The 18,628-nt window shown below is 43.2% G+C and overlaps 2 protein-coding genes across 2 annotated transcripts in view; one reads left to right on the forward strand and one right to left on the reverse strand.

The window, feature by feature from the left end:
* The window catches only part of LOC138946752 (cyclin-T1-like), a 110,054-nt gene that overhangs the window by 6,951 nt on the left and 84,475 nt on the right, over positions 1-18,628 (forward strand). The window contains exons 5-10 of the mRNA XM_070318155.1: positions 843-905; positions 4,266-4,311; positions 4,835-4,925; positions 5,354-5,426; positions 5,851-5,939; positions 8,440-10,015. Of these exons, the coding sequence (XP_070174256.1) occupies positions 843-905; positions 4,266-4,311; positions 4,835-4,925; positions 5,354-5,426; positions 5,851-5,939; positions 8,440-10,015 (1,938 nt within the window). The remainder of the gene's footprint in view (positions 1-842; positions 906-4,265; positions 4,312-4,834; positions 4,926-5,353; positions 5,427-5,850; positions 5,940-8,439; positions 10,016-18,628) is intronic.
* LOC138947447 (uncharacterized) overlaps positions 15,809-18,628 on the reverse strand; it is a 58,130-nt gene continuing 55,310 nt past the window's right edge. Inside the window, exons 50-51 of the mRNA XM_070318921.1 lie at positions 17,975-18,097; positions 15,809-17,528 (exon numbers count right to left, since the gene is read on the reverse strand). Of these exons, the coding sequence (XP_070175022.1) occupies positions 17,207-17,528; positions 17,975-18,097 (445 nt within the window). The 3' untranslated portion in view covers positions 15,809-17,206. The remainder of the gene's footprint in view (positions 17,529-17,974; positions 18,098-18,628) is intronic.

Below are 18,628 nucleotides of genomic sequence, written 5' to 3' on the forward strand. Positions count from 1 at the left end.
ACAACGACATACACTGACAGCTTGAAATTCTTCTCGGGAATGTTTTTCAGCTTTACAAATGTCGATAGCATACCCTTTTCTGCTAACTTCCTGATGAAACAGGACTAAACCTATTATTTTCTGTCCCTAAACACCACAAAATGCCCAAAGTTAAAAGATGTAGTTCAAACAGGGGAGTACAACGGAACAGCCGTTTTTGTGTGCCTGTGAGCTTAGTTCACAGTTGCCGACTGACACAAATTTTCGCATTCGGCTTTTCTTATCTCGTAACTCCACACTAAATACCCCACTTCCCCTCTGAAGTATTGATGTACAACCCATGGCACTAACATTCATGTAGTCGTTTATAACTGAGGTTGAAAAATTCGCTTCATGACGAGACAAGTATAAATGCCATTCACCCAAACTGGAAACGTCGCTGCCGTCTGCTCGTTTTGTACGGATTAGCTGTTCTCTTTTCCTCCCCTTGTTGCATCCTAGTTCTTCAGTTGTTTCTAGTTTTCCGTTGATGTTGTGTTTTGGTCTTCTTCATAAGTAGTCTTGTTCAAAATTTAAAACAACTCAAACTTCTTTTTGTTGTATACGAATGAACTAATAAAAAGCTGTTTAACAGCTGTGTTGTCAAATCGAGTTTTTTTCCAAAGTTAGTGTGGCGCCTGCGCAAAACTATTGCGCATAAGAAACGGCGTCTGCTATCAAAACCTGAGATCGACGCAAAAACTGTCATTTTGTAAGTTTGGAACAACAAATAAAGGTCAGAACAGCTATATAATCGCTATTGTATTTTCAGCGTAGCAATAGCTGTTATTATTATTATCAGCTTGTGGGTTTTGTGTTTTCAGGATTTGATCTGCAGATAAACCATCCTCATACCTACGTCGTTAGAGGATGCCAAATGCTGAAAGGTATGTCCCTGGTTTATGTATTTTTCTCTGTTTGATGTAATAACTTTGATTTACTTCTCTGCTTGGTTGCTATCGCTTAATTGTTTTGGTCTGGTGCGCTAGCTTCATGTATAAAAAGAAACCAGCCCACCACAAACTTTTCCGACATGTGAAAAACCATCTTCGATTGACTTGCCTGTTTGTTCTTAGTGGTATCTTTCTTAGTGCATAAAACAGATTTGTTGTACAGCTATTTTCAGTTTGTAATACAGTGGAACCCCTCACAAAGACCCCCCTCTCTAACGACTACCGCGCCACAACGACCCTTTTTTTGTAACCGATGTGTTTCCTTATATAGTTGTCACCAGTGTAGCGACCACCCCGCTCTAACGTCTAAGGACCGACCTAACAGCTTGTGTAACGACTTTGTCAGACAAAGCCAAGACTCTCAGTCAGCATTGCTGAGAACGGTGGCCGATTTTTCACTCTCTTTCTCGGAGGGCCTTCATCATTGCAGGGACTGCTGTAAAGAATGCTTGCTCAGAAACTAACTCTTTTTGCATTGAAACATGCACCAGAACTGGTGGACACCATCGACAATGTCAAACATGAAATCAAAGCAGTTTGCTTGAGGAAACGGTCGTCAGCAACTCAAACTTCTCTGTTTTCTTTTTTTAAGAAAATCTGAGGTGACTTTCTTTGTGGCCCTCTGACCCCGCCCCCTCCCTCTGTAAGGACCCCCCTCCATAAGGACCGATTTTTGTCAACATTTTCAAGGTCGCTAGAGAGGGGTTCCACTGTACCATGGTATCCGCTCACTTTCAGTTTTACTTGCATGTTGTCTCAGTAATATCATTTTGTACAGATTCTATTGGCTTTATTTAACACTTCTTTGGCTTTAAACCTTTTGTGTCCAAAGATTTGCCAAAATTCAGAGGTACAGCAATTGTTCTTGTTGTGTGGATTCTGTTGCTACTTAATTTTGTTGCTTCTGTGTTTGTTTGTTTGTTTTTAATGGAAACAGTGCTTTTGAAGACATTGAGAATTCCACAAGTTTTTTTTCTCCTGAAAACTCAGCACAAATTCAGACCATTTGGTTTATTCTGAACATCAGAGGTTCACAAGAAAATCTTAATCATCTATTAAAACGTACACCCGGTAGGATCCAAGAAAGACTACTCTATATTAAAAATTATAAAACTGAATCTTTCACTAGTATTGACGTTACATTTGAGTCTTTTGACCTTTGAAAGTAGTTTCCCAGGAGGCTTTGTGTAAAAAGTATGTTAAGGCCTAAAAAAAAAAATAGGTGTGGTTACGGTAACCCGACCTACCCTATTTTTAGGGGCCGATCCTATAACCTTTTATTACATTTGTCAAACAAAAAAAAAAAAAAAAAAACGAGTGCAAAAAACGCAATGAAAGCGAAAGCGCCCGAGTCGCACACTTATTTCCCTGTCAAGTAGGTTTCATTTGTACACATTAGAAAAAAAAGTTAACCAAAAAAAAAAAGTGATTGCCTACCTACCTACCCTATTTTTTTTGGCTATGTTACCGTAACCACACCTATTTTTTTTTTTTGCCTAAAAAATGCTGAGGACATGCATGCTGGATATTAACCATAACACATGCACACACATACATAAAGAACTTGCAGATATTATTAAGGAAAAGAGATACTATACAGACAGCACAGTCATGTCTGTTGACCCTCAAAGTTAAATGTTTCACTTATTCTGCATGTCACTCATTGAGTTTTCCTTTGGGTTTGTTTCATTGTTGATGAATTATGATGCATATTTTTCTTCCGATAAGCAACAATCCAAAATGAAATTGGAAAGACAGACATGCGGCAATGCAGATCTGAACTTTAGTTTTGTTTGTTTGTTACTGTTGGTGAAAACAATCTGAGTGCTGCAGTGGTTTAAATTATACACAGCTGTTCCAGACTTTTGTTGAGTTTGTTGAATTTAGCTGTGATAAAAACACAACAAGAACGAGAGGGTAAGAACACACCAGCATTGTTGTCGAAACTCTGATACGGAGCATAAACTGTAGGTGCCAGGAAAGGGAAGCCATTCATGAAACACACTACCAATAGTACAGTTAAATCTATTATTGAGCTGACCATGTGACAGTACTTATATGAACAATGCCATGTCGTTAGATACAGCACAGATGACAACACAAGGTTATCTTGTAATCATCTGACTCGTTAATGTAATGTAAACATCATAGATGATTACATATGTTGATTGTATAAGAAATGGAATCTTCTGCAAGCAACCCCTTCAAAATACAAACAGATTGCCTGATGTTTCAGGCTTTTTGTTTCAAATCTGCAATCTGCTATGTCAGCAACGGAAAAATGACTTAACGCTGATTGTCAGGGTCGCAAGGGGTTGCTTGCATGATGATGATGTTGTGGTGGGTTGTAGCGTCAATGCAGTCCTAGGGTTCTGTGCAGAAATGGGTTTCTCTGAATGGGAATGTGGTTGAACTCCAACATCCTGTGGCTCACTCTACTGAGTGATACATTGTTGTTAGCAAAAGAAAGTATTTGATTTAAGCAGAGTTAAGTCGTTGAAAAAAAGGGGAAAGATCCAAGCAATAACACGGCTAACCGCATACAATTCAGAGTAAGAAGAGAGCTAGGAAGAAGATGAATAGTTAGAATTTGCAATGAGATTAATAATAATACCAGATCAGGTTCTGTTAAGCCTATCTTCAAGTTGAAGACTTCCCATTGCAGAACTTCTTGCCAAAATGAAATTTGAGCTAATGAGGCCTTGATTTTAAATCAGTGTCCTTTACACAACACTGAACATTCAATGTTTTAAAATCCAATCTACTGCAGTTTGTAAGAAGATATGAACATGTGCCGCAAGTGATCAGTGAGGAAGCTGACAATCAGACTCAGAGGAGAAAACAAATATGGTTCTGTTTACCAATAACAAAATGATCATGAAAACAAGTAGCAGCTAGATTGTTGATGCCTGTGAAGATTTACATGAAGATGCTTGTTGGGCTGCAACATCTACATGCACTCGTTTAATGCACTAGTGATCTTTGACTTGTGTGGCCAATTTTTGCCCACTATTTAGGCAGTCATACTCGGGCTTCAGGGGGTATGAAGGTATCTTGTACAGTCATGAAGCGCTAGGTGAGTAGGTCAGGTCTGAAGAAACGCTTACACATCATCAGGGGGACTGTTTCTCGCACAACCTAAGGACTGAACTGACGGTTTGAGAGAGTGTTGAAAAAATGAGGGCTAGTGTGCGTGAAATGACAATTGAGAAGGACTGCCATACGAAGTCTAACTCTTGTCGTTTTGGTCTTTTCCAACCCTCCCACCCTTTGTGCGCTGCTGTTGTGGAGCAGCCAGCAAAGACTTTGCACAAACTGCGTACTTCCTGGCCACAAACAGGTGTGTATTCCTTGCCCCCCGTCTGTAGACATACTACGTACTTGTGTGCGTCATGTGTCCAATCCTGTCCTATTCCAGGAACAAGTTAAAACATGACGGTTGAAGTGGCTAAGATCTAGAAATCTGTCATCAGTGTTGTTCCCAGGCAATAGGTCAGTTGGACCTGGACTTGGTCAAAATGTCCTGGCTACAGAACTTCTTCGTGCCAAAGCTATCGGAGAATCGACTGGCAAGGGGTCAGAACAATGTGTCGGATCAAAAAAGTCAATGACCGAGGCCTGGGAACAACACTGTGTCATTATCTTGTCTAGTGTTTGTCGTCAGCTCTCTGGTAAAAAGTGGTGTGTGTTAGAAAGAAAACAACTGGTGTGTGTAATGAAGAACTGAGGTGTATTTCTGGAGTGTGCTCAATTTTTAAGTGAAAGAGTAGACGTACTGCATCTTTTCTTAAAGTTTTGATGTTACTTGTTTTTATTGGTTGATATGTTAAGCATGAAGTGACAAAAGTGATGTGAAATTTCAGCCTCCATCTGACCAATATGTGTGTGATGTACAAGTCCTCTGCCGTTGCCTGCGTCTGTATCCACCTTGCGGCCAAGTGGGCTCGCTACCAGGTATTTTTGGGTTTACTTTCATCTCTTGGTTCTACTGGCTTATTCACCAGCTGTCTGTCTATCCCATTCTTGCACAGTGGAAGTGTACCATGGTTGTGTGATGTTTGGGGTTCTTTTTGTGCCAGTATTTTATTTCCCTGTTTCTATTTTTGGTTTGTAATGGGTTTTTTTTAACATTATTTATCTTTCTGTCTTTTCTAAATTTCCTGTTGATCTTTAGACTTCACCCCTCCATTCTTCTCGCTGTTTTCATACCTTATTTTTGCTCATAATCAGGAATTCCAGCTCTCATATTATTGTCCAAGAAATACTTGTTGATAGGGGCACTCAGTGTCTGTAGGAAACATAGATTTCTGTGCATGAGCGTGATCAAAAAGGTTTCATTTTACACACAACACTAAGTTGATGGACCTAAGAACTTGTTGCAGATTCCTCAGTCCATCGAGGGCAAGGACTGGTACAACTACATCGCCGCTGATCTCGACAAAGACACCCTCATGCGTAAGTTTGTGGGCACGTTTTGGTGCAGTTGTTGTAGTGACAATTGACAGGTTGCAGTTTACCAAAGGACCATGCACCATTCGAATCGAACAAAATCTGAAAAGGACCCATTTTCTTCAGAAACTAATTGATGTAGCTTTGCGCCACCTTCGCCTTCAGTACATTAGTACGCACAGACACACTTGGAGTTGGATACATACCAAATACCATTACCAGATATCCACAGAGTGGGAATTTTTTAATGAATTATTGTTTTTGTTACAATCATCTTGTTGCAAATTCAAAGGGCAATATATAGTGGTTATTTCCCTTGTCAGAGTGTTGATTTTTTGTGTGTTCATACCCAAATATTTACATGATACGTATTATGGCAGTTAAGGAGTTGATAATACAAGGGAACTAAAGCGGATTTTATTGATGGCAGGCATGGCTGGAGAGCTGATGATGACCTTCGAGCAGTGTCCCGACAGTCTCAAGAAGACGTTCCGCACCGCCGGCTCTCGGGTCGAAAGGGTATGTTGACCTAATTCTTTTTAGAAAGAACACTTCCAACACACATACTCTTCTTCTGTATTTTCCTTATGGTCTGTTTGTGCTTGTTTGTCTTTGATTTTTGCAGAAGTGGAACCCCCCTTTAAGGTTTAACGCCCCTTAAAGTGCAACCCCCCTGTGAATGCCCCCTTAAAGTGCAACCCCCCATGTGAATGCCCCCTTAAAGTGCAACCCCCCTGTGAATGCCCCTTAAAGTGCAACCCCCCTGAGAATGCCCCCTTTAAGTGCAACCCCCCTGAGAATGCCCCCTTTAAGTGCAACCCCCCTGTGAATGCCACCTTTAAGTGCAACCCCCCTGTGAATGCCCCCTTAAAGTGCAAGTGCAACCCCCCTGTGAATGCCCCCTTAAAGTGCAACCCCCCTGTGTTGCCCCTTAAAAGTCTGTGAAAATCAGATACATTTCCTGTAGTTATGAACAGAAACATGTGAAAACACATTCTTAAAAGAGAGGCGTTGGCTTTGAAGGAGGGTTCCACTGTACTTTCCTTTTGGCCAGCTTATGTTTATATGTCTTTTCTTTTTTCCCGGGTTGTGTTTTTATGTCTTCTTTTTTGGCCAGTTTATGTTTGTACGTCTTCTTTTTTGGCCAGTTTGTGTTTGTACGTCTTCTTTTTTGGCCAGTTTGTGTTTGTACGTCTTCTTTTTTGGCAAGTCTGTGTTTGTACGTCTTCTTTTTTGGCCAGTTTGTGTTTGTACGTCTTCTTTTTTGTGTGGCCAGTTTGTGTTTGTACATCATCTTTTTTGGCCAGTTTGTGTTTGTACATCATCTTTTTTGGCCAGTTTGTGTTTGCATGTTTTCTTTGTTGGTCAGTTTGTGTTTGTATGTCTTCTTTTTTGATCAGTTTGTGTTTGTATGTCTTCGTTTTTGGCCAGTTTGTGTTTGTATATTTTTTGGGGGGCCAGTTTGTGTTTGTGCGTTTCATTTTTTGGCCAGTATTTGTTTGTATGTCTTCTCTCTTTCGGCGAGGTGACAAGTAAAGAAGCAAGCCCCAGTCCATGATCCAACACTGCCATGTGAACTTCGATACATACGTCTTCAGACCTGTTTACCCTCCCGGATTGTCCTGAATTATTACGGATTTGGGATCTAAATTCCGGTATTACGGGAAATTCCGGTCGAGAGAACCTTTTTCGTGCGTGAAAATTTGAAGTCGAAATTGTGGTTGTCACCAGGACTGTGATTTCAAGGCTGACCGAAACAGCCTTGTCTGCGCATGTGCACAGCAAGGTATTTGTCGGATTCCGCGGTTTTGAGATCGACATTGGTCCGAAGGGTAAGCTTAATAGGGCCGATCTCTGTGGGGACGAAATGCCAACCAAAAAAGCGAAAGTTGTACATTTCTTTCTTTAATTGGTGTTTAATGTCGTTTTCAACCGTTCAAGGTTATATCGCGACGGGAAAGTTGCACAGAAATATCGGCAAAACTATTAAGTCAAGTGGCGGTGTCTGGTGAAGTTTAAGAAGAGCGAACCAGATGCATTTTGGTGATCGAATTGAGATCAGGGCAACAACAAAGCTAGTCAGTCACGAGTCGCGGCACGTGTCCCGAGGTTAGACGCAGCATTGGTTTTAACAAAATGCAGTACACAAAATGAACATGGAAACAAACAAAAACACGAAATTATGTTTGGCAAAACATGAGCCTGCTTCGCATCAAGTTTATTTGACCTAGGTCTCTACTTCCACAGAATCTCCCAGACCTGCGAACCGATCTCTCACTACGGTCAGTTGCGCCAGAGACATAGATGTAGGTCTATGATACCGACTCTATGGTCGCGCTCATGAGTGACTTGCGTTGTTGCCGAAATTCAAGTCTTTCTGAGTCTGCTGACACCAGTTTATCATGTTTAAAATCAAGGATAAGCCACAAATTGTTTATAAAATAGCTAAAATTCTTCAGCCAGACCCCCCAACCCCTGGACCCCAGGTTGTAACCCCCTCCCCCTCTGGCTCTCTTGCTCCGCCCCTGAATACTGTGTGTGTTTTTTTTTAGATAAAGTAAACTTGTCTTTGTTAATTTGCACATATATCAGGTGTGTTTGTGTGTGTGTGTGATCGAGCTTCTGTGTGTGTAGTACAATACTGATAAACATGGTTATCATCAATTTTGTACTTGTTTTGCATGGTGGCGCGTATAAATTTGTCGTTTAAATTTTAATCGTTTTCGAGCTGGTTTATGGTTGATAAAAAAGATTACTGAAAGATGCCTCAATTTACTGAAAAGTACCAGTTGCATTCCTGATTTTCATTCGGGGGGGGGGGGGGGGGGGGGTAAACAGGTTTGCGTCTTGTTCAGTATGGTAGTGAAATATGCCTTGATTTCTTTTCCTGAATCTTGTATTGGCATGTGTGGCTGTGTAAACATGTGCTGGTGACTGTGTGTGTTACAGTGTACGAGTGTGTGCGTACATGTGTGCATGTTTGACGTAATTGTTCACGTTAAATCGCGTTTGCCTACAGAACATGACCGCTGGCCCAGACGGAGCAGAACCTGACAAAAAGCGTCGCCGAATAGAGGCCCCCTCCGCCACAGTCACCAGTGTGACAGAGCCCGCCGCGGGCCCCTCGGGTGTCACCGCCCAGCGACATCCACAGTCCTCCGCACCTGTCGCCACAGACGCCAGGGGTCGCCCCCACCTTGACCCCAACACCCAACAGCAAGTCGCTCGCTCGCACGCTGAATCCAGTCGTGGGCACCATCAGCATTCTCAGGCTCACCAACGCCCGGGAACTAACCATCGGCCGGGAGACGGCCGGCCGGTATCGGGTCGTGAGTCGATCGCAGCCGCCCCGGGTGTTAAGATGGAACCTGTTCAACTCACGGCTGCTTCGACTCGACCGACTGCTGCCCCTGCACAGATGTCTGCCTCGGTGAAGGCAGAGCCTGGGCTGGCTCCCATGAGACGGGAGCCTCGGCCTGCCGGGATGGAGGCCTATGAACGTCAGGGTTTACACCATTCCCAGTCACAGCCTGTCCTGTCTGCGGCCGAAAGCGCCAAGAGGGCGCCGAAGCTGTCGCTCAAAGACTATCAGCAGCGGGTGGAGGCTCGTCCTGGCCCGGTCAAGCAGGAACCCCTCGCGCCCCAACCTCAAAGCCGTGGCGGTCACTCGCAGCAATCTCATCACCACCCTGCCCAGACCCACCCCAGCCTTCAGCCCACACACCCCCACCACCACCACCAACAACAGCAGCCCCACGGTCATTCTCAACACAGTCAGCCCCTACTCCATCAAGACATCCACCACCCATCCTCCCAACTCCACCCCTCCAAAACGTCTCCCATGAAGATGATCAAGAAGGAGGGCGTCACCAGCTCCGTACCAGAGAACGTCCATCTCAAAGAGGCCAAGGTGATGGTTCAGGACCTGAGGGATTCTCATGGTCAGGAGCGGGTCATGTATGCAAACGCCGAGGCCAGCCGCAAGCGTAGCATCTCTCAGTCCTCGAGGGAGGAGGAGGGGGAGGTGGTGCTGACTCCCACACACAACCCTCAAGCTTCCCACTCCCACCACTATCGCCACAGCAGCCGCGGTGGGGGGGAGCAGCAGAGGGGGTCACATGGGTCGAAGCATCACTCGGGGAAATCGTCGTCGTCTTCGGGTGGCGAGGGTGGGGAGAAGATCACGCCGCTGAAGCTGACGTTCAAGCGAGACTCAGGCGGTCTGCAAGTGAGGAACCCCAGTCAAGACGTGGCGCAGTCGTCTTCAAAGTCTTCGCCCCTCAAAGTGAAGATCCGCAGGAATCCAGACACAGCGACGATTCACGAGGTTGCCCCCCCTGCTGCTGTAGAGCAGAAAGACCAAGGGATCAAACTCCGGCTGCAGGTCCCGTCGCCCGGCAGTTCTGGTCGCGGTGGTGGTCACGAAAAACACTCCCACCACCACAATGCCTACTCCAACGGCAGCCACGATCGCAAACACAAACATTCCTCGCGCAGCCACACGCAACTGCCCGGAGGCCAGTCGGTGCAGTATCAGGGTCAAGGTCAGGGGATGGAGAAGGCGTTGCAACGCTCGGCCTCCACTACCCAGGTTGTCCATCCTAATCCCCCTGCCTCAGATTCGGGGATCGTGTTCGGCAGTTCCCACCAGCCGTTTCAACAGCAGCGCAAGCAGCAGTCGTCCCGGCCCTCGCTTAAGACGCAGCACAGCGGTTTTTCTTTCCCCGATCATTTAATCGATTCGAACTTGCCGGACATGATCTTTGAACCCGACACACCCACAGAGGTCAACGGGGGCAGCTTCGAAGCTCCGGCGACGCCAACGCCTGAGAACATGAACCGCGTCAACGCTCAGATGCAGCAGATGTACGCACAGACCAAAGCTCACCAGGCGGGCGGCCGCCACTACCCCCCACCCCACCACGTTCACCCGCATCAGATGTACATGTATGCCCCTCCCCCGCAACCCCCTCTCCCCCCTCCCCTTCCTGCTATCCCCCCACCCCAGCCTCCCCCACCTCCCCAGTGATATACCTAGTCAGGTCTAGAGAACATCTGTAATAGATGTTTGTGTGCGACTGTGTCTGCGAGAGACTGGTCTGGATTGTGAGATAAACGTTGTTCCATCCTCAGCATGTGTGTGTGCGACTGTGCCTGCGAGAGACTGGTCTGGATTGTGAGATAAACGTTGTTCCATCCTCAGCATGTGTGTGTGCGACTGTGCCTGCGAGAGACTGGTCTGGATTGTGAGATAAACGTTGTTCCATCCTCAGCATGTGTGTGTGCGACTGTGCCTGCGAGAGACTGGTCTGGATTGTGAGATAAACGTTGTTCCATCCTCAGCATGTGTGTGTGCGACTGTGCCTGCGAGAGACTGGTCTGGATTGTGAGATAAACGTTGTTCCATCCTCAGCATGTGTGTGTGCGACTGTGACAGATCTGTCTGAATTGCGAGAAAAACATTGTTGGATCTTCAGCATGTGTGTATGACTGTGAGAGATGTGTCTGGACTGGATTGCACGAAAAACATCGTTGGATCTTCAGCATGTGTGTATGACTGTGAGAGATGTGTCTGGACTGGATTGCACGAAAAACATCGTTGGATCTTCAGCATGTGTGTATGACTGTGAGAGATGTGTCTGGACTGGATTGCACGAAAAATATTGTTGGATCTTCAACATGACTGCGACTCACCAATTTTCGTTTGGATTCCTAGAAAATCATTGTTGGATCTTCAGCATGTGTGTATGACTGTGAGAGATGTGTCTGGACTGGATTGCACGAAACATATTGTTGGATCTTCAACATGACTGCGACTCGCCAACTTTTGTCTGGATTCCTAGAAAACCCACACTGAATCTGCTGCACATGCACGAATGTGAATAGATTTCCACGTGAACTGCTGGAAAACTTCCTTGGATTGGATCTTGGATACATATGGTCAAGAAGAATTTGTGTGGAAAAATCCAAACCATCGTGTTGAGTACGAACTGTGGAAGAGAGGAATTGCTGAAAGTATGCGTTTCACTTCCCTGTCGTGTGAATCAGAAGTGTGCCATTAAATGGAAAAACAAACAAACAAACCCGGAAGTGCAGCATTGGCAGCGACTTGTGGAGTGTCGTTTGAGTGGGTTTTACAAACTGTGATTTTTCTCAAAGTGAGAGGCAAGCCTTTTTCGCTATCTGTGAAGGGACGAAAGTAGTGCGTCAGGCAGAGAAAACTTGACTGTGTATTTTCAAAATAAGAGAAATGAACTTGATGAATCACTCTCAGGTGCTTGAAGTATGAGTTTGAAACAACAGCTGACACATTACATCACTATCAGACTTATGACGAGCAATTCTTTTTCGGGTGGAAAATTGGACTACTTAGTTGGTATGGCATGAAACCCTGTCTACAGTACAAATTTAGAGGTTTCAATTTTGGTTGTGCATGTGTTGTCATGCAGCTTTATTCATTATTTGTACATTTTTTACGTTTTGAGGCATTTCTATATTTTACGCATGAATGTGGTTTGTGCCGTTACCATGAGTGTATGTTCAGTTTCATGACTTGTGGACTGCCGGTGTCACGCTGCCTTTTTATTATTTATTATTTGGTGTGAATGGATGGATTCATGAATTGATAGAAACATTGATTTTTGTTTCGGCTTTGGGTCATTTTTTAGATTTTAGTCTTGTTGAATGTATTTTTTTTGCTAGGTTTGTTTGGTTTGCCAGTGTTTTAGCGAAGTACGTTAAGAATTGTCTGATTTTTCTGTAGTGTTATTTTTTTTTCTCCCCCGGAAGTGTTCCAGAGCTTTAGGGGAAAAGTCTTAAGTTAAATCAGGATTAGCATAACATTAACAATTAACTTTAACGGCTTTAAGACATCCCGTATGTCAAAACTATTGGACATTCGACCGTCCTTGGGTCAGAACAATGCATCAGATAAAAAAAATTTTAACAAAATGTGTACATGACCCAGGCATGGAAATTGTCCGGCGAAAGGTAAATTTCCGCCGAATTTTTTTTTTTGTTCCGCCGAAAAAGCAAAAGTGTCTGCCGAAAAAATAAATGGGGGAGGCAAAAATGGTTCAAAAAACTAAATTTAATGGCAAACTTGGAGCTTAGATGACACCAAATTGCACCATTTGGGTTCTTTGGAGGGGGGGGGGGGGGGGGGGGGCATGCCCCCGAACTCCCCTAGCAGGGCTAGGCACTTCGCGCCGTCGACTTTGCCATTACTTACAAATTTTCAGCCTTTTTTTACTTTTTTCAATTCCCATGCCTGATGACCAAAGACCGGCCAAAGTTTTTGTTCGGCGTGGCTACTAACTTGGAACTGGTAGTGCATGCGGCAGTGTTGTTCCCAGGCCTTGGTCTTCAGTCATTGATACTTACTTTTTGATCTGACACATTGTTCTGACCCCTGGCCGCTCCACCGTCCGATAGATTTGACATGCATTATGGTTGGGTTTAGCCAGGGCATTTGGACCTGCACATATTTTCGGTCAAGGTTAAACTGACCTATTGTCCGATACTAGACAGTCTGTGTACCATACTGCTGATACTGTAGTGTAAGGACTGATAATGCCAGGATGGCAAAATCGTCCGCCCGATCGCCAGAGGCGGGTCAAAAAGTTTTGAAAAATTTGGTCAAATGCATTACTTCTGGTTGTGCTATCTAGATTTGAAGCGTTATAAACACTGCTGGCAGATGCAGCAACTGTGGTATGTATCGGGCCAGCAACATTTCTGGCAGGCTAGTGACCTTGAAGTTACTCGACCGACTGGCGAGTTTATATTTTGAGATTTTGCCATACCTGTAATGAATGATAGACACATTGTTTCTCTCTAGAATACTTACACTATCCCATTTTCACTTACAAGTTACATGTACTTTACAGTAAAAAAACCAAAAAAACCATGAAGATGGCCTTTGCAATAGACGATGGCCTTTGCAATAGACAGTGATTGAAATAACTCTGTCCGGTTTGTATGACACGGACAGTATGAGTTGTGAAAGGGTGAATATGCATTTACTGAGTCATCTGACATTATAGGCAAGTCATTAGCGCGGGGTGTGTCTGAAACACATGGACAAGAAGCACGTGTAGAAAGTTTGCTTCACTATAACGAGTACAAGTTTTGAGTACAAGTTTTGAGTACAAGTTTTGAGTACAAGTTTTGAGTAAAAGCAAAAGTATTCACTCTTTCACAACCCATAAAAACCCGACAGTTGTTTCCGGAATTTGTCTATTGCACACCCCCCGCGGGTTAGGACTTAGGGGGAAGAATTTACCCGATGCTCCCCAGCATGTCGTAAGAGGCGACTAACGGATTCTGTTTCTCCTTTTACCCTTGTTAAGTGTTTCTTGTATAGAATGTAGTCAATGTTTGTAAAGATTTTAGTCAAGCAGTATGTAAGAAATGTTAAGTCCTTTGTACTGGAAACTTGCATTCTCCCAGTAAGGTCATATATTGTACTACGTTGCAAGCCCCTGGAGCAATTTTTTGATTAGTGCTTTTGTGAACAAGAAACAATTAACAAGTGGCTCTATCCCATCTCCCCCCTTTCCCCGTCGCGATATAACCTTCGTGGTTGAAAACGACGTTAAATACCAAATAAAGAAAGAAAGTCTATTGCACACATTATGGTGAATTTTGAGTTCAGTAACCTGCTAGTGTACGACAGTATGCATGCATCACCTGGTCTTGTTTTCTTTATAGATGGAGTACGCCTAGTGGCTCAATGTATGCTTTATACAGTAGGTGTGTGGGCAAAAAAACCATGTATACACTAAAGATGCGTGTATTTTGCTTTTCTGAGTATGATCAGTACTCGCATTGCGCTCGCCTAAATCCATAGTTTATGAGCATATACGATTTTTGATGTTTATGTTTAATGTCAAAAAGGATGAAAAAAAGTGAGAGAAAAAATGTGAATGAATTTATGAAACAAAGTTATGAATTCAAAAAGTAAAAATGAAGCTGAAAAAAAATTAGAGAAAAAAAAATGAACTAAAAAAGAATGAATGGTACATGTATTTGTATAGAAGAGAGATACAGATATTTAGTCCATCTCCTTGACTCCTAACTTGTCCAGAAAATCCTATCCTTGAAATGAGAGAGGAAGTAGTGATGTATGCGTGTCATTGGTTGTGTGTGTGTGTCATTGTGAGTGTGTCCTTGTGAGGTTGTGTTTTTTTTATTGTGTGTCACTGTGTGTCGGTGTGACTCACTGACTGTGTGTCATTGCGAGTGTGTGGTTGTGTCACTGTGGTGTCATTGAGTCACTGTCATTGTGTTGTGAATGTGTCACTATAATTGTGTGAGTGTCACTGTGATTGTGTGTGTGCGTGGGATGAAAAGGGAATGAGAGAGAGCTCATTTTCAGTCACCGAAGCCCATTTCTTGCTCATTCTGTTCATTCCCTCAGGTTCTGCTATTTTGAATGTGTGACTGTGAGCGATACAGTTTATCTGTAAGTGAGAGTGTTTTTTCATGGTTTTTTAAGTTCTGAGTGTGTTAATTCATGCATGTTCTTTTCTTCTGTGAGTGTTGTTTTATGCATGCTCAGAATACGGGGTATGTTCTGTTAACAATGTTTGCAGGTATGTGCATGTGTTATCCGTGGTGTTGTTTTTCCTGTGGGAAGGAGCATGCAGATCTGAATGCTGATTTTAACATTGTGATACACAGAATGTCACTCAGTTCAGTTTGGAAGGAAGAAACGAGCGTGTGGGAAAAGAGAGAAGAGTTGGCCAGCATTGTGTTTGGTTGGCCGAAGGTATTTTGTATGTCGATCAAATACGCAATAAACTTGCGAAAAACTGATACCGTGTCACTTCATGTGTTTGTGTGTGTGCTGGCTTATGAAAAGTATGTGGGTGTGCGTGTGAAGGGTGTGTGTGAGAGACAGGGAGAGAGAAACCCTAAGAAACTCGGCAACCCAGCAGCTAAAAGTGTGAATGAAACTTAGAAAAACTGATACCGTGTCACTTCATGTGTTTGTGTGTGTGCTGGCTTATGAAAAGTATGTGGGTGTGCGTGTGAAGGGTGTGTGTGAGAGACAGGGAGAGAGAAACCCTAAGAAACTCGGCAACCCAGCAGCTAAAAGTGTGAATGAAACTTCGAAAAACTGATACCGTGTCACTTCAGGTGTTTGTGTGTGTGCTGGCTTATGAAAAGTATGTGGGTGTGCGTGTGAAGGGTGTGTGTGAGAGACAGGGAGAGAGAAACCCTAAGAAACTCGGCAACCCAGCAGCTAAAAGTGTGAATGAAACTTTACATTTTCTTCCTTTATCAGTACTGCATAGTTTGTAGATCTCATTTAATTCTGGAGTAAAAAATTCACTTTCAGATTTCACACGCATACACGCACAAACCCTCTACAATTACAGAAGTTTATATATAATATATCATTTATCTGTACCCTAGCAGTCGATTCTGTAGATGAAAGAAAATCTTAAATGAAAGAGGCATCTGAAAATCTTCCAAAACAAAATAAACTGACTAAACATGTATAACCTGAAACGATTTGAAACTGTTCACATGTTGAAAACTCGCCTAACAGTTTTAATACATTGTAAATATGATTCAACATGAACAAAAGTAAACAGGATTCATGATCATGATATTGCTGAATAAAGAAAAAACATATTTGAGGGCCCCACGATCACGGGAAGGGAAATTTTAGCTTTCACGATCACAGTTACCTTGATTTTTGTTTTCACGATCACAAACACCTTGACGAATAGAGGATCATAGAGTGATACAGCTGTGAAAAATGTACGTTGAAAATAAAATGCTTTGCAATAATGCCCATCACGATCACGAACACAAATCACGATCACGATCACGAGACTTGATTTTTTTGTCATCACGGATCACGGGCAAAGTCCCATCACGATCACAGAAATGGAAATTTCGGCAATCACGGTCACAGAAAGGTCAAAAAACGCCAATCACGATCACGATTTTAAACCCTTTGGGGCCCTCATATTTGAAGAATATAAACATTTTAACAGAAAAATCACATGGTTGAGATGGAAAGTTAAATAAAGTCTTCCAAACAGCAGTGGGTAAGGTATCCAACTTAAAATCACATGGTTGAGATGGAAAGTTAAATAAAGTCTTCCAAACAGCAGTGGGTAAGGTATCCAACTTAAATTTAAAATCACACACACATGCATCCCTAAATTAGTAAATTGACGAAATTTTGCGGGAATGATTTTCTGGATTTAATCTGTCTGTTTAATAATGTAGGAGAGTGTTCAAAGCAACATTGCAAGCATAATAAGGTCATTACAACTAAAATAAGAAGGGAGGGACATAATCCAGTTAGCCTCAGAAATGCGTTGATAGTGTCCCCTGACATATAAGTAAGGGATGTCATCCAGTCTGGGGACACATTTTAAATCAGCTCAGATAGCCTCCCCTCAATTAAAAAATGTAGCCTTTTTTTGTTTTATTGTTGTTTGTTGTAAAACAAAAGTTTTGGAGGTTGGAACCAGCTCTTTTTCTGAGATTTTGACTAAATTAAAATCGTTCTGGTTTCGATTAACTTAAAATGAAATCAGAGAGAGATCTAAAAAATTAGCTAAAGAAATACAACAAAAAAGGAGAAGTACACTATTTCTTTAAAAGCGATCTAAACGTACTGCTAGAAAAAAGAGAGAAAAAAACAACAACTAAAATAACAACCATAAAACAAAACAAAATCAGCACTGAAGAAGCAGCGACAAAACTGCAAAAGACTGGAACTGTGACCTTCTTCATAAAAAAAACCCTCGGACCTAAAACTACCGCAGAAAAATCAAAGCAGCACAAAAACAAGCCAGAACAAAACTAAACTTCGAGCCATACACAGAAGCTGCATTGTTGTCCCTCTCTGGCAAGAAGACAGGCTTCTCCAGACTTCGGTTGCCGTTGCCTCGGTGAAGCTGATCGTCTTCCGGACATTGCTGAGTCCAGCCGAGCCTTTCCCCGGCGTTCTGTGTTTCCAGCCATTGCAGTAGAGGTGCGAAGTATTCCAGTAAAGCTCCAGCATCCATGCGTCGCATTCCTGCCATTTCTTGCAACACTTCGGGCCAGGGTTGGGAGGCCCCTTTACGTAGCATCGACCTGGGGGGAAAACGCAAAAACAAATCAATGTGAATGCTGTCCTTAGCTGAGCTCAAATTCGGTTGACTCCGCGCAAACTTTGCAAAGTTTTACCGCAAATTCAGTGTCAAAGCTTCGTGGAGCCTAGCTTCGTGAAGTGGACTTCGCGAGGTTGACTTCGCCCAATTAGTTTGAAGTCTTACTGGAAAAAAAGCTAATTATAGCCTTCAGTCCTAGATTGACAAGATCGAACTCGGTGATGTGTAATATTGTAGCATCTCCTCAAATAGAGAAAGACATAACAGACAGATAGACAGACAGAAACACAAAAATACTGAACTCGGACACTTACGCACACACGCACTCACACACACACGCACGCAGACACACACACACACACCCCTCCCCCACAAACACACACAAACACAGCCAGCCAGCCAGCCAGCCAACCAGCCAGTCAGACAGACCTGAGCAGGTCCCCAGCAGGCTGGGAATGGAAGATGTCACAGTGATGCAGTGGTCCCGTGTGACCCGCAGCCTTGCACAGCGCCTGGTGGAACTGGAACTGGAGCACGAAGGACGCGAAATACCTGCGTACAGCGGACACAGATACACAATGTTAGCATCAGAATGTAAAATACGATCATGCTTTGTGGGACTGATACATGGACTGTAGCATGGAGGATATAAAATATCTGCAGAGGGCGGACACATACACAAACCACTAAGCAAACCTCAATAAAACCTGTCAAGAGCGGACCCTCTATGAGAGGACGACACAAAAACAGCCCTGTGGAGCAAATCAAAATTAACGAGAGAACGTCGTGATTAAATTGTGAAATAGATCACTTTGAAACAGAAGACAGTGTGCTTATATCATGCAACTGAAATTAGGTTACACTTACAGCATTGCTATTGGAGGTTCGCAATAATATAACGAAAGCTTCTTGTTCTTCTTCTCGTTCTCTCTATATAATTATAACGAAAACAAAAATGAAACCGTTTACAAGCGGTTCTCTTTTGAAGACATAAAACCTTTGGTGGCGTCGGACTCAAGACTTTAAATTTCAACTATTGATACCCATCAAACCGGTGTAACACGAGAAAATTACTCCCACGAG

The sequence above is a fragment of the Littorina saxatilis genome, linkage group LG14 (assembly GCF_037325665.1).
Source record: "Littorina saxatilis isolate snail1 linkage group LG14, US_GU_Lsax_2.0, whole genome shotgun sequence".
NCBI lineage: Eukaryota > Metazoa > Mollusca > Gastropoda > Littorinimorpha > Littorinidae > Littorina > Littorina saxatilis.